The sequence below is a fragment of the Salvia miltiorrhiza genome, chromosome 6 (genome assembly GCF_028751815.1).
Source record: "Salvia miltiorrhiza cultivar Shanhuang (shh) chromosome 6, IMPLAD_Smil_shh, whole genome shotgun sequence".
Classification (NCBI taxonomy): domain Eukaryota; kingdom Viridiplantae; phylum Streptophyta; class Magnoliopsida; order Lamiales; family Lamiaceae; genus Salvia; species Salvia miltiorrhiza.
Window position 1 is genome coordinate 41245465 of NC_080392.1, and position 14702 is coordinate 41260166.

General features: G+C 39.7%; 2 protein-coding genes and 1 non-coding gene across 3 annotated transcripts; 1 reads left to right on the forward strand and 2 right to left on the reverse strand.

Annotated features, from left to right (window-relative positions):
• Positions 1–2162, forward strand: LOC130989593 (uncharacterized). Its single transcript, XM_057913575.1, has 5 exons — positions 1–432; positions 511–597; positions 1401–1550; positions 1635–1832; positions 1933–2162. Exons 1-5 carry the CDS (start codon positions 226–228, stop codon positions 2032–2034), a joined length of 744 nt encoding a protein of 247 aa, XP_057769558.1. The 5' UTR covers positions 1–225; the 3' UTR covers positions 2035–2162.
• Positions 2163–2288: 126 nt separating this feature from the next.
• On the reverse strand, positions 2289–2361 carry TRNAA-UGC (transfer RNA alanine (anticodon UGC)). The gene has a single exon. It is a non-coding gene; the product is annotated as a tRNA-Ala (tRNA).
• Positions 2362–7813: 5452 nt separating this feature from the next.
• LOC130989597 (pentatricopeptide repeat-containing protein At5g15340, mitochondrial) lies at positions 7814–9998 on the reverse strand. Its single transcript, XM_057913583.1, has one exon. It carries the CDS (start codon positions 9804–9806, stop codon positions 7914–7916), a length of 1893 nt encoding a protein of 630 aa, XP_057769566.1. The 5' UTR covers positions 9807–9998; the 3' UTR covers positions 7814–7913.
• Between the last annotated feature and the right edge of the window lie 4704 nt (positions 9999–14702).

A 14702-nucleotide genomic window follows, 5' to 3' on the forward strand; every position in this document is an offset into this window, starting at 1 on the left:
CAACATTCATCATCATCACAAAAGCGTCGGCCGCGATTGCTGCAGCAGAGAGAGAGAGGAGAGCGTTGAAATGGGTCCTACACGTGAGGCACGTAACCATGGATTGGGCATTGATAAAGGGGCATGTGTGTCCCTAGCAAAGATATGGTTGTCCTCTTCAATCTCAATTCAACCTTTCTCCAATCTCCACCTCCACTATCAAATTGAAAGCAACGCCTCCAATAAATGACTGAGCTTGCGGCGCCGCCGTCGTTTCGGCCCGCCCTTATACCTGGCGGATTGTCTCGTTTCTACTCGGTGAGGCCAACTCTCAAATGCCAATACACTGTTGCTAAACAGCTGAGGCTGTTGAAGATACAAGCTCAAATCACCAATCCATCTACTTACTCTTCCAGAATTTCGACTGACGTCCCTCTCTCTGAAATTCCTGGGGTAAAGTAAACACACCTTCTTCTCTCTCTCTCTCTCTGAATTGATGAGTTTGATGAATTTTGAATTTTGAAATGGCAGGCTTCGTTTGATGATTATTTGGAAGATAAGCCCAGGGTTTTTAAGGCCATCTTTCCAGATAAGCGTAGGAGCCACCAAATCAATGAGGTGGTTTTCTTTCTCAATTTCTTTGTTATTTTGGTCACTTCTTCGTTTAATTTTGTGTTCCTTCATCACAGCTTTATGTAGAAAGAATCTAGGGTTTAAATTGGGGAAATGAGATAAATTATTACTTTCCTTGGATATCTAATTTGAAAGATTTTGATTGCTGCAAAGCATGCAAGTAGACAAAAAAAAAAAGAACTAGATGAAATACAGTTATTATCAATAATAGATAGGAGAGAAATTATCCCTCTAGCTTGAAATCTGATCTTTGATGCCCAAATCTATAGCATTGTAATTCAAATTTGGAAATTTAACTTGAAAACAAGAACAAAAAGGCCAGAGATGTAAAATTAGGCAATAGAAGCACAAAATCTCCCATAGGTTTGATTAGTTATGTGATCTCAACTTCCTCTTTTACAAGTCAAGAACTCAAAGCATCGAATAAACAAAGCATATTTAGGCTGAGTTCTTACTCAATCCGGTTCAGTTGGGAATACCTACTTCATAAGCATACAACTACTGCCTTCTCTGAAGCCTTGATAGTGTAGGGAGCTTTTTAGTTGTTAGCATCATTTAGTTACTTCCTCGACATTTCCAGATATTAGTAAAAACTAAAAAGCGAAAATCACACCCAAAATGCCAGTTTCATAGAGAATCCAGCTGCGTTGAATTATGCTAAATTCGATGAAGAACCCACATCAGCAGAACTCTTGAGAGATTCACAAATAGCAACACATAACCTGTACAATTTACTTCTTCTGTGTGTGTTGTGTGTGATATTCTGATTTTGTATTAGCTGCATACAGGAAGAGTGGAGGGTACAGATGCTACCAATAGAATTCCTATTTCTGACCGTGTCACCAGTAGTCGACATGAGACTAAGATGTAAATCTAGTGGGATTGGGTACCCACCCGGAGTTCCTTGCGATATTTCAAAAGTTATTGATCTTGAAATTGTAAGTAATCATATATACCCACCAGTCACCATTTCTGCCTCCAACTTCTTCTTAACGCCCGTCACAAGCCGTTACATGATGCAGGTTAGGTGTGAGCTGCAGGGGCTAGATGACATGATCAAGCCGTCCCAGTTCTCCCTTAGTGTGAAAGGGGTTCTCTATCCGGACAGACGTGGACCAAGAAGCAGGCTTAAAGGCCAACTGCAGATGAGCATAAGCTTCGACCTACCTCCGATGCTTTCATTGGTTCCTGAGGACATCAGACGAGATGTTGCAGAGTCGGTTAGACACCTCCACCTTTCCTGTTTTAGAAAGGCTCGAGCCGTGTAGGATATGCTTTTCCCTAAGTAATATGGTGAGATTATATGCTATTTGTATGTAGGTTTTGAAGAGATTGGTGGGGAACATGAAAGATAAAGTAAATGACAACTTGACTGCAGACTATAGTCAATTCAAGAGGGAAAGACCAAAGGCTTTTGCTTGATGAGACTGGACAAGTTTGAGGAGTCCAGAATTACTTGTAATAAGTCCATGGTATTTTGTAAATAAATTTGTCTTAATCAAGACTACACATACTCTAATGAAAATGCTCATATTTTTTGTGTTTTGAAAGTAGTGTGAAGTGAAGCCATTTCTTTCATGTTTTGAGTTCCATTTCATGATGTGGTTGGTTCACTTTCTAAAATATAGCTAAAAGAAGGAAAACAAATAATATTAAAATGACAAATTGTAAAAAAGTGGAGATGCGGGGGATCGAACCCCGTGCCTCTCGCATGCAAAGCGAGCGCTCTACCATTTGAGCTACATCCCCTTTTGTTGTAAGATTGTCTATTGTAATTTATATCTATAAAATTCAATAGGAAGTTGAATCAAACCATCGGATTTTATTGTGCAATAAATATAGTATAAATGAACGCAGTAACATTTAATTAAATAAAATAGTGAAATTACACAAACTCAATTTAGTTTCAACCTCTTTTATTGTACACAAATACTCATGTGCAACCGGTTGCACCGTGCAATTGGTTTTCAAAATGACACTACTTCATTCGGGAAATGACACTTGAACATTTTCGAATGAGAAACCAGTTGCACGGGAGAGTGCATCTTTATTGTATACGCGTAGCGAGAATCTAACGAGCTAATTCAACACTCTGATGTGGTTTGCGGGACAATTAAAAGTTTCTGAAAAATTTGAACCGTAAAGTATATTCAATCCTAGTATTTACTCCCAAGATTTTAATATTGACATGTAGAATGGAAATAAAATTGTATAATCTGATGTAGAATAACTCTGGTAAGTATTTAATTAATCACAAGGTTACATAAAAGAATAATTCTAAATTTACAGTTGCATATCAATATATTTATAATTGTTTGGAATATATTTATTTGAAATTGACAATATGATCTAAAAAAACTTTGAATTGCCACTTTAGAGTATCCGAGGAGCTTGATATTAGACTATTACCTTAATAAACTTGCACGGGTGGAAACACCACACAAACTTTTCTATCAGCCTATTGTTGTATTTTCTTTTTTTGAAACCATCAAGCTATTAATAAGAACTAGGAGTGTAAGCCTCCTTCTACGTACTCATGTCAATAGACGAATTTTATCAGAACTAATTCAAACCATTGATTATCCGATGAGCTATAAAGTAATAATTTTGATTTTGGTTCTAGACCCGACCCACTCAGACCTAAAACCTGATCGATCCAGATCCAATCCGACACATTTGTTCGGATCCGGTCCAACTCAGCCCGTAAACCTTTTTTTTTCGGTAATGATATTTTTAAAATAATTTCAAAAATATAAATAAGATTACAATAATATTTTCTTCCAAAATGAAAAGGTACATTAATTTAAACACTCTCAAATTAATATTCATCAAAGGAAAGCTAATTTCCACATCAAGTAGAGTTAGTAGACAAAATATGGAAGCAGAGAGCTATTCCGATCCTACATAGAAAAGCAACATCTTCTATATAAAGGTTTGCTCTTTTGCTGATTGTTCATTTCCTGCATTTACACAAATTCAAGAATGACAACTAATTAGACTTGACCTTAATAAAGAAATAGTTAACAAAAGTGCACATTACTACAATAGATATTACCATTTCACAACTCATTTTCATCGCCTTGATTGAGTGCACCTAAAGCTTCATTTTCATCGCCTTCACTTAGTGCACCTAAAGCTTCATCACGAGGGACTGTAATAATCCGCATTATAAACATATACACCAACAATTATAAAAACAAAATTTAAATTATAAATAAGTGTATAATGATATACTATTAAAAATGATACATACCTTTTTCTTTAATTGCTGGAATCCAATCATTAGCAACTATTAATGCCTCAATAGTATCCGGACTCAATTTAGAACGAGCCTTGTCTATGATACAACCACCAAGATTAAATGCTGACTCTAAGGGAACTGTGGTAGCTGGAATGGCCAATATATCACGTGCTATCTTTTGCAAAATAGGAAATCGACTAGCATTATAGCTCCACCACTTCAAAACATCAAACTTATCATCTTGATGAAGTATGGGTTCATTGAGATAGATTTCCAACTCTGACTGCTGCAAAGGTGAAGCATGAGATTCAACATACCACTGATTAAACTCCTTCAAAAGACTACTTTGTATCCCAGCCGACGAACTACTAGAAGCAATCCTACTGGATGGTACGCCACTACCACCATAAAGGACATAAAGATCTTTCAATTGATTTTGAACCATGCTTATATGGTGAACAGCAGCATCCTCACCATAAATTTTTGTGTAGAGGTACTTGACAATATAGATCTTACATCTAGGATCAAATACCACTGCAACAGCCAATACCAAATTGCACTCCTCCCAATACTTAAGAAATTTATACTTCATCGAAGTACACATTTTCCTAAGACACTCATGCTCACTTTTTTCCCATTGGATCAACTTTAAATGAATATCACAAACACTTGGGAAGAATACATTTGAAGTTGGATACTTACTACCACTGAAGATATGGGTAACTTCATAAAAGGTCCTCAAACACTCGACAATAATTGTAGCAGCATCCCATTCTTGTGCCAATGGATTGTAAAAATATCCCTGATCAATCTGTCCTAATCGAACAAATGCATCCCTCAAAGACAGTGCCGTTTCGAGTAACTCAAAGGTTGAGTCCCATCTACTTGGCACATCATTAGCCAATGCCCTTTTATCTTGGAGCTTGCATTGTTGTTTAGCTCTTTCAAATTTTTGCATTGCAGATGGAGTTCTTTCCAAGTATCTCACAGTTTTACGAATATAATCTAAGAAATTTCTAATTTCACTAAGTCCATCTTGTGCAATCAAGTTTAAGATGTGTGCACTACAACACAAATGTAACAAAGCTCCAGATGAAGGAATCAATGAATCAGAAACAAGCCAATACTTAAGCTTACGAATCATGTAAGAATCAGCAATAGCATTGTCAACAACAATTGAACTCAACTTGTTACCTAGATTCCACTCTATGATCCAATCTTTCATGAAGTTAAACAACTTTTCTATATCATGTGGATACTCAAGCAACTTAAATGCAAGAACTTTTTTGTGCAATTCCCAAGAATCATTTATGAAATGAGCAGTTATACAACAATAAGCTTTACTAGAATGCTCAGAAGTCCAAATATTTGTCGTTAAAGACACTTTGCAACTGAGATTATCTAATAAACTGTTGATCTTCACTTTTTCTTCCTCATAGATACCAATAACATCATTACTAATGGTATTACTAGAGGGTAACTTAAAATCAGGGTTCAAACCATTCAAAAACGCTTCAAAATAATCATGTTCACCTATATTGAATGGATAATTGTGTTTTATACACGCCATTGCCAAATCCCTTCTACTTTTCAACTGATCAAACTTATACTCACTTCTTGGACTTCTGTAACAACTTATATAAGTATCGTTAAGAGTCTTAAGACTGAACTTTGGACAAGGGCCTCTAAGCTGCTTATCTAAGCACGCCACTGCCAAATCCCTTCTATTTTTCAACTGATCAGACTTATACTCACTTCTTGGACTAAGCTGCTTATCTAAGCACGCCACTGCCAAATCCCTTCTATTTTTCAACTGATCAGACTTATACTCACTTCTTGGACTTCTGTAACAACTTATATAAGTATCGTTAAGACTGAACTTTGGACAACGGCCTCTAAGGTGCTTATCTAAGCTCGAAGTCCCTGAAGTGCATCTCCAATTAAATTTCTTATTACAGTAATTGCAGTTTGCACCTTTGAACACTCCCTTACTAGCTTCAATTTTTGTAAAATGATTCCAAACCTGTGAAACTTTTCTTTTCATGCCTCTAGACTTATTCAATGTCGTTGTAGTGGGACTGCCCATATGTGGTTCTTTATTAACGGCATCAGTTTCCACAGGTGCTGCAGATTGAGAACCTTCACCATTTTGAGACATTTCTTACTAGCAAATCTAAAAAAAAAAAAACAAGTCAATTACAAAATTATAGATATCACAACTGATGGTGATATTCACAAAAAAAAAAAAAAATACTTTCAAATTTCAAATAAGATCCGACATCCTAGACTTATCGATTGCAATAGTTGAATTGCTACCAAGAAATTTCCAATAGAAATGCCCGTGAGAATCAAATCTCGTATGAAAACTAGTGTACAATCAATATTAATTACTAGCAAATTACTCAAAAATAGCTAGCAACACTCCCTACTGCTAAATTGGTACAGATCTTTTGATATAAGAATAAAATAAACCAAATAGTGAAAACAAAATCATGTAATGAATGAAGCTCCCACCAACTACGAATAACCAAAATTACAGGCCCAGATTAATCTAACCTTGTTTTTGACGGAGCAAAAGAGCATTGGAAGTAGGCTCTTGGACAAGGGATTCAACACATCAATGTTGCTGCTCTCTGCCTTACTCTTTCTTGATGCAGCATTGCTGTTTTCGACTCCATTAACGTTCTTGCTTGCCAACTGGTTTCTCAGCTCAATGTACGCGGCGGAAGCGAGAATCTGATTTCAACCAGATTTGGGTTTGGATATTTTTGGGCTTTTTGGATTTGGGTAAGGGCTATTCTCTAGCCCATGGGTGCATCTTCTTATTTTAACATATGCTATTCTTTTTTACATAGCCGCTGCAAATAATAACTTAATTACCATAATTCTAAATTTTTGAGAAAACAAACATGTTAAAAAATATAGCCTCAAAGTAATTACATTGCAAAATTTGTTCCAACGCTATGGCCTATGGCTCCCATCGAAATCTGTCTGCCTTTTAAGCTCAGCGTAAACTCTAAAATTTGGGGCTATTATTTGGAATTTATTTTGAGAGTTATAGAGATAAATATCTATATTTTATAATTATTTGAATTAAACTTTTAAATAAGAGGTTATAAAAAGTAAAATGAGAGGTGTGTTTAAATATGTACTTTGATTATGAGTAGGGATGGCAGTGGATTTTGGACCCGGTCCAGATCCGTGAATTCAGATCTGTTTTTCAGGGTCTAGATCTCAATTTTGTTGACCCGATGAATCTAGATCCAGATCTGGATCTCAATTTTTAAAAGAAATCTGGATCTGAATCTTGAAATTTCAGATCCGAATCCTATCCAGATCCGACCCGTGGATCCATTTTATTTAATATATATTTTATATTTATTTTATTAATAATATTAATTTATTAAAAATTAAAAACAATACACTATGTAGACTTTTTTTCTTAGGAAATGTAATTTGGAAGACTTGTTATCATTTACTTGAGCGTTGATATTTGTTTATTTTGAATTTTTAGTGACTTATTTTTCTATGTTGAGACTTTGTATTGCATGAATATGTTTTGTGCATTATTTTTTTATGATGGAAACTAAATGTTGTTGATTTTGTGACTTTTTTTAAAAAATTTAATTTAAAAACAGTAGATTCATGGATCTGGACCCGCAGATCTGGATCTAGATCCCAAATTTTCAGATCCGTTAAATCTGGGACGGATCTGGATCCCATAAATTAAAACAGATCTGGATCTGGTATTGATGAGATCCGGTCTAGATCCAGCCCATTGCCATCCCTAATTCTAAGAGCTATAGGGATAAATATGTATATTTCATTAGTCATTCAATGGTCCAGGTCCAATTAGTAATGTGTCGGTTCTGGATTTGGAACCGTAACAATTTTAACGGTTTCGATTCAGGTAAAATCCGCTCATTAACATCCCTACTTATACGTGCAACATGCGCCATCTGAATCAAATCCGATATACTATCTGATTTCCTTTTTTCTGAAAAGATGGAAAAGATGATGTCATTTATATAGACGATCAATACAAAAATGACACTAGTTGTCACCAATAATCAGAACAAGAACAAGAACCATTTTTGAAAGTGTGGAAACGGTTTCGATCTCTAATAGTAATCACCCTATCATAAATCTTGGAGACCATCTTCATCGCAGAATGGCAATCTCCACAAATTCTCAAGTTCTTGAAAATACAAAGAGGCGTACCAGCTTTGGTGCTCATCAGCCCAAAACACACCGCCAATTTCTCACTGTGACACAGCAATGCTCGCTCCTTCTCTTCGTCTTCGTCTCCACCGCCACCGTGCGCGATTTGGGAGCTTGTATCCGCTACATAACCACCCATTTTCAATCTCCCTATCACCTCTTCCAGCTTCATATACACCTCCTTCATCCTCGGATGATCCCTCTCCCCTGCAGCAAACAGGTGAATCTGTCCATCCACATACATTGTGCTCATCCCGGGCACTTTTCTGATCCCTCTCTGCCTCAGATCCTTCCGGAAGGCATCAGCTCTGGCCGTCTTCCCCGACAAAGCATACATGTTTGAGAGCAGGACGTGGTGCTCCGTGCTGTGTGGATACATTCGGGTGAGATCTTTGAGAAGTCTCTCTGCCACGTCGTGTGCCCTGTGCACGCTGCAGGCGCCTAACAAGGACCCCAACACAACCTCGTTCGGCCTCATTGGCATGCCCCGTATCACGGCCTCTGCTTCCTGCAGACGCCCTGATCGCCCCAAGAGATCCACCATGCACGCGTAGTTCTCCATCGATGGCCTAAGCTCATACATGCCTTCAAGCGTGTGGAACAATCTCCGGCCCTCGTCAACCAGCCCCGAGTGGCTGCAAGCGGCTAAAACAGCTGTGAAAGTCACATCATTCGGTTTCATCTGTTCCAGCATCTGATCGAACATGGTGAGAACCTTAGCGCCCTTCCCGTGCATCGCCAACCCACCCAGCATCGCGTTCCATGTCACCACGTTCTTCGTCTCCATAGACTCGAAGACTCGAACAGCAGTGTCGATACGGCCACATTTTGCATACATGTCGAGCAGAGCTGTGCCAAATTTGACATCCGTTGATGCGTCCGTTGTCGCCCTGAGGGCGTACGAGTGCAGCCATCTACCCATCGCAACGCTCCCCGATTGTGTGCAAGACGATAATATGGAGCAAAGGGAAGAACTCGAATCCAAGCGGAGTCCATAACTGAACACCATTTCAGCAAGAAGATCAAACGCCTCCCTAATTAGCCCATTCTCGACGTGCCTTGCGATCATTATGGTCCAAGCAATCTCATTTCTCTCAGGCATTTCATCAAACAGTTTCTTCCCTTTCTCCAACCCTTCCCATTTCGTCACACCCCACAAAAGCACAGTCCACGAAACCACATTTCTTTCAGGCGTTTCATCGAACATCTTCCTCGCATCATCCATTAGCCCGCATTTCACATACATATCCATCGCAGCGTTCCGCGCTTTGACGGAGAAATCCAAACCCATCTTCATCATGCAAGCATGCCCTTGGATCCCGAACACACTGTTCCCCACCTTAGTGCAAGTACCGAACAACGAAACCATCGCGATGTCGTCGATCCGAACGCCCTGTCTCCGCATCGCAACGAACAAGGTCAGCGCATCCAGCGCCGCGCCGCCGTGGCTGCAACACTCAATGAGCGTGGTCCAGTCTACGGCGTCTTTAAACGTCAGAGGAATTTCGTCGAACACCTTGCGTGCAGACGATAAATCTCCAGAGGCAGCGTACATTTGCATGACGACGTTGCCGACGAATAGTTGGGGGAGGGTGAGGAGGCCCGTAGTGACGGCGGCGGCGTGCAGCTTGTGGCCGCCAGCAATATCTGAGCGTTGAGCGCATGATCTTATGAGGCCCCTGCAATGGCGAGCCAGTGCAGAGGCGGTGGTGGGCGGAATTGGCCATCTCATCAGAAAATGAAAAATATGAAAAAATTTACTGCAAATTTGTGATGAAGAAAGAGTGAAATTGGTTGTCACGTCTTAATCTTACCGCTTGTCATTGAGTGCCTAACTAATTATTTTAAGTTCGATTATGTATTCTATTTGTAGCAGTCATACAAAGATGAAAATAATACTATTGATGATTAAATTTTGTGACAAATAGCATGCATAAGATAACGACATAGAATACTTAAATCCAACTATATATTTATTTAAAGGGGTTATTGCCCCTAAATACACAAACTATGACCAAATTCTAGTTTATAACACCACCTTTAGATTTTGCCCCATAATACATAACCTTTCAATTTTTTCTAGAATTTCCCATGGCCAAAGTTTGGAATATTCAAAAATGACCCCATTATAAAATTCTTTGTACTTTGACCCCTAAAACTTTTGGTTTTTGACTAAAAGACAATTTATACCTAAAACATGTATAAGATTGGGCTTAAATGGTATATCGGCTGGAAACTTTCCTCGTGCCCGATAGATTACTTTGTAATCTGGGTCTGGACTGTGAGACAACGCCACGTACTTTTAAGCAAAAAACAGTTTAAAAGATCCTTGTATAAAATGGTATCAGAGCGGATTTTTATAGAGGAATTATGTAATTTTTAATTTATTTTATAATTAACCTATGTGGGAGGAGACTCCACTTAAAACTATGGATCAGGACGATTGTCCGAGATGTGTACGATACAGGAATTCTCTCCAAAATTTGGAGGAAGAAACCAGCCGCCTAATAGGCGACCTCAACTGGAACAATCGAGTCCTCGTTACCAATTTACGACGAGGAGGAGATATCGAGTTTATTCGTGAAATTATCGCGAGTATCCAATTCTACCATGAGAACCTCATGAGATTCGCCGCAACCAGAACGGCGATTGAACAAGCCAGAGACGAGGCCCATCAGTCACACGATTGATGGAACCAAAAAACAAGGCATGAGTAGCTTATCCAAGCTATCACAAGATCGAGCTAGACTCTTCCGAGAATGTCAACTTGCGGGAGATTCAAAAGACGGTGGAGTATTACGGCAACAAGCTGTATGAGCTACCAATGGAGATGAGCAAAATATCACTCAAACAAGAGGAAATACTAACCCTCTTGCGTGATATCCAGAAAAGAGTGGAGGAGATCGAAAGGAGAAAACCATGTTCCGGAAAAATTCGGAATCAATGGTCGAAGGACCCAACGTATCTACCACTATTTGATGCAGCACCCAAGGAATTGCAGCCGAAGGACATAATCCGAATCATGAAAGGCAAATATCATGAATAGCCTTGACAGAATCGGATTAGAAGATCTACAGGAGTTAGCAGAATCTTTTGCTAACCTCAATATGGTTGATCTAAAGATGAACCAATGAGATGAGGTGCCCAAAACCGAGCCTCAAGAAGGAGAACCATCAAAGAAGGGACCAGCTCAAGAAGAAACGAGCCAGTTCCAACGAACCAAACGGCGGAGGCCTCGGATGCAGGATACTCCTGTAGGAAAGGTCACCTTAGAACCAATCCATCCATATGGATTGATTCTCAACCTCGACGAAGCCAGTTTCAAAGAATGGGAGGGTCTCATCGACGAATGGGCTTCATCATTAAAAGTCGTGATTGCCACAATTGATTACGACAAAAAAGAATTTGCCAGAATCTTCGAAGCTAGCTTAGCAGGCATGGCAAAACAATACTGGGATAAAATTGATGTCCCAGCAAGGGAAGAGATGTTCAGTAGCACGTCAATCTATGAAATCATTGATGTAACTACTAAACAGATAAAAATCCATTTCTTGGGAATGGGGTTTTTCGAAGGATCCGCAGAGGAGAAACGCAAGAAATATCAACAGGCACTTTACAATCTAAGATTGATGGTGCTAGAGCCAAAAGCTCTCGATGAATTTCTGCGACTGTACACCCTATATGTCCATATGGGGGTGGTTGAAGAACAGAAGGCCATGGACCTCTATTTTCCAAAGTTTCCAAGTCCATGGAGGGAAATGCTCATCAATGAGTATGTATCACCAGGAGGATATCCACTTGATAGCGCTTCAAGAAGGATGTCGTATGTCCACAAGAAGTTGTCCGAATGGTGTCAAAAGGCAGCAGATCAGAGGAATCTCAAGAGATTGAGGAGACTCAATAAGAAATCCCCATTGATGTGCGACAACATTGATCTTCCAACAGAGATTGGTGCTGAATTGTTATATCAAAGGAGGAGCCGAAAGAAACATAGGTATCAACCCTATGAAAGAAAGTCTAGAAGAAGTTCTTGGAAGCCAAGGACTATGTGGACCAGACAAAAGGCACGCTCCTACAAATCAGGCCAACGGAGCGGACCATCAAGAAACCGATTCTCAAATCAAAAGAGAATCCCGGCGAGGAAAACTTTCAGGCGTACTCAGGCCAAAGCAAATGAAAGTTTCAAAGATTGCAACTGCTGGTCGTGTGGTGCAAAGGGGCATATCTCTACCAATTGCCCCGACAACGAGAAGAAAGGGATAAAAAGATTCGAATCCACACAGGATATCGAAGATGCTATCTTTTACCAGAATCTGATACCCGTGTATCAGTTTGAAGATATATCCTCAGATGAGAGCATATATGAGCAGGAAGAAGTCTTTAGTTCTGAAAATTCAGAAATGACCGATGGATCAACCGGAGACGAGTCAGACTAAAGAAGAACACGAGGTCCACCACATCCAGAAGGAGGATCAGAATGGATTCACTAGCCATTTTCTGATTCCACAGGAAGAAGTGGTGAAGAAGCTCGTGAAAAAACTCAAGAGGGAAACCGAAGAGGTACAAACATACCAAGGGTTTTCCAATGGGAGATTGAATCGAGTTTTACATAGCTTGATTCCAACCAAAAGGAAGCATCATGTCTATTTTGGCGTTACAAGCCAAGAAATGGCGCTTCCAATTGAGATTACAAGTAATCAGGTGGAAATCCAGTTGGTTCCTGCCGAAGATATTAAGCAGGATCTCAAGAAAATGAAGCCAGAAGTCGCAAGTACGATGAAATGGATTCATATTGGAGCAATTCAATTAGTAATCAAATCCTCCCTCTTCCCAGGGACAGACCAACCAATTGACGTTGCACTTTGCGACAAGAGGATCAGAGATGCCAGAGAATCAATTCTTGGAGCTTTTTCGGGCAATCTCTATGCCAAGAAGATTATAACCGAGTTCTATCCACAAATCGCTTATAATCTGCAGGATTCATCCTTCAGCTAAGCCCTGACTCTCTATCAGGACTACAAGAAGAAGGAATTTATGACGGATGGAAATAGGCCATACTCACTGACTTATCAAGTCTCGTATGCCTTATCAAATTCCCATCACACGGAATTATTTCTGGGAAAAGAATATATTGAAATTCCAGAAATATTCAAGGAGGTTGCCAAGGCAGTCAATCCAAACCGAGTGGAGATTTCTCAGATAAGAGAAATCGACATCGATATTGGAGATAAGCCGGTGCTTAGCCATACCCAGAGTCTCAGACTAGGAGCACCAAGTCTATCATTTCAAGGAAATAGGCTAACTTCAGGGCCTATAACAAGGAGTTTCTCTCAGTCTTATGAGAGAAGGACGATCCAGGAAACACCAGCCCCGGACATAAGAATCAAGCTCAAATGTCCCGAAGGATGGAGACAAGTTTCCACAAGATTTGATACAACAAACAAGGAAAACAAGTTTCCTTGTAGTTCGTTGTATTATTTGGCGAATCCAGGAGACAACCGATACATCGAAACTCTGGAGGTTGGAGGCTTCGAAATCCAGACCGAAGGCCAAGCCGGACAAGAAGCAGACGTCCTGATCTTAGGACGAGATTTCCTTGACAAATATAAACCATGGTCATGGAAATCAGGAGGAATGGAGGTCACAATTGGACGCCAAAGATTGATGATCCAATGACAAGTCCATTCTCGATATACATCTCTGTAGGGATGTTGTATGAGAAATTCAAAGCAGAGTATTTTGCTGCTTACGTGGATTCAGGAGCAGGAATCTGTACAGCAAAACGAGGAGTCTTTCCAGCAGAAGTGGAAGAAGATCTACCTCGAATTGCAGGAAGGAATTTCTCCAAAAAGATCCTACTTCTATCAAAGGGAGTAAAACAAACGGAAATATTGATCGGCGGAGCAGGACAGACACCTTGGTACAAGGTCAAGACTCCACCAATTTATTTCCATGATACCGGAGCAGATATATTATTTGGAAATAATTTTCTGCAAAGCTTTAAGCGGTACATACAAGACAATGAAGCCAGGAGGCTAGTGTTCACAACCAATTGTGATCATAAGATCATTGTGCAAAGGCTCAATGGAGCTTTTCATCGCTCAATGCCAATCAAATTTCGCAGCAAGCGTGGTGATGATGGCAGACTCCGGAGACCCCAAATGAAGGATCAAATGAGATTCGGAGAAGTTTTGCTCAAATGCAGAACTGAGGGATTCCCAGATCTCTCCGAGGAAGAAACTCAAATCCTCAAAGTATCCCTGATATCACACAAAGATATCAAGGAAGAAGAACAGGTGTCCATTGCCGACGTCAAAAGGAGAATCCAGAAGTGTTACCACGAGGATCCTTTGGCATGGTGGGACAAGAACCAACTCAGAGCAACCTTGAAGGTTAAAACTGGAAAGGAGCATGAGTTCGTTAGGTTCAGACCTATCCTGATGAACCCTCGAGATCAACAGGATATGATGAGTATAATCAAGGAACACCTTGATTTGAAATTAATCGAAGAAGGAAGATCACCCTACAGCAATCCTGGATTTCTGGTGAGAAATCATGGGGAGATCAAGCGAGGAAAGCCAAGATTGGTCATTAATTATAAAGGGATTAATGGCATTCTTGAGTTTGA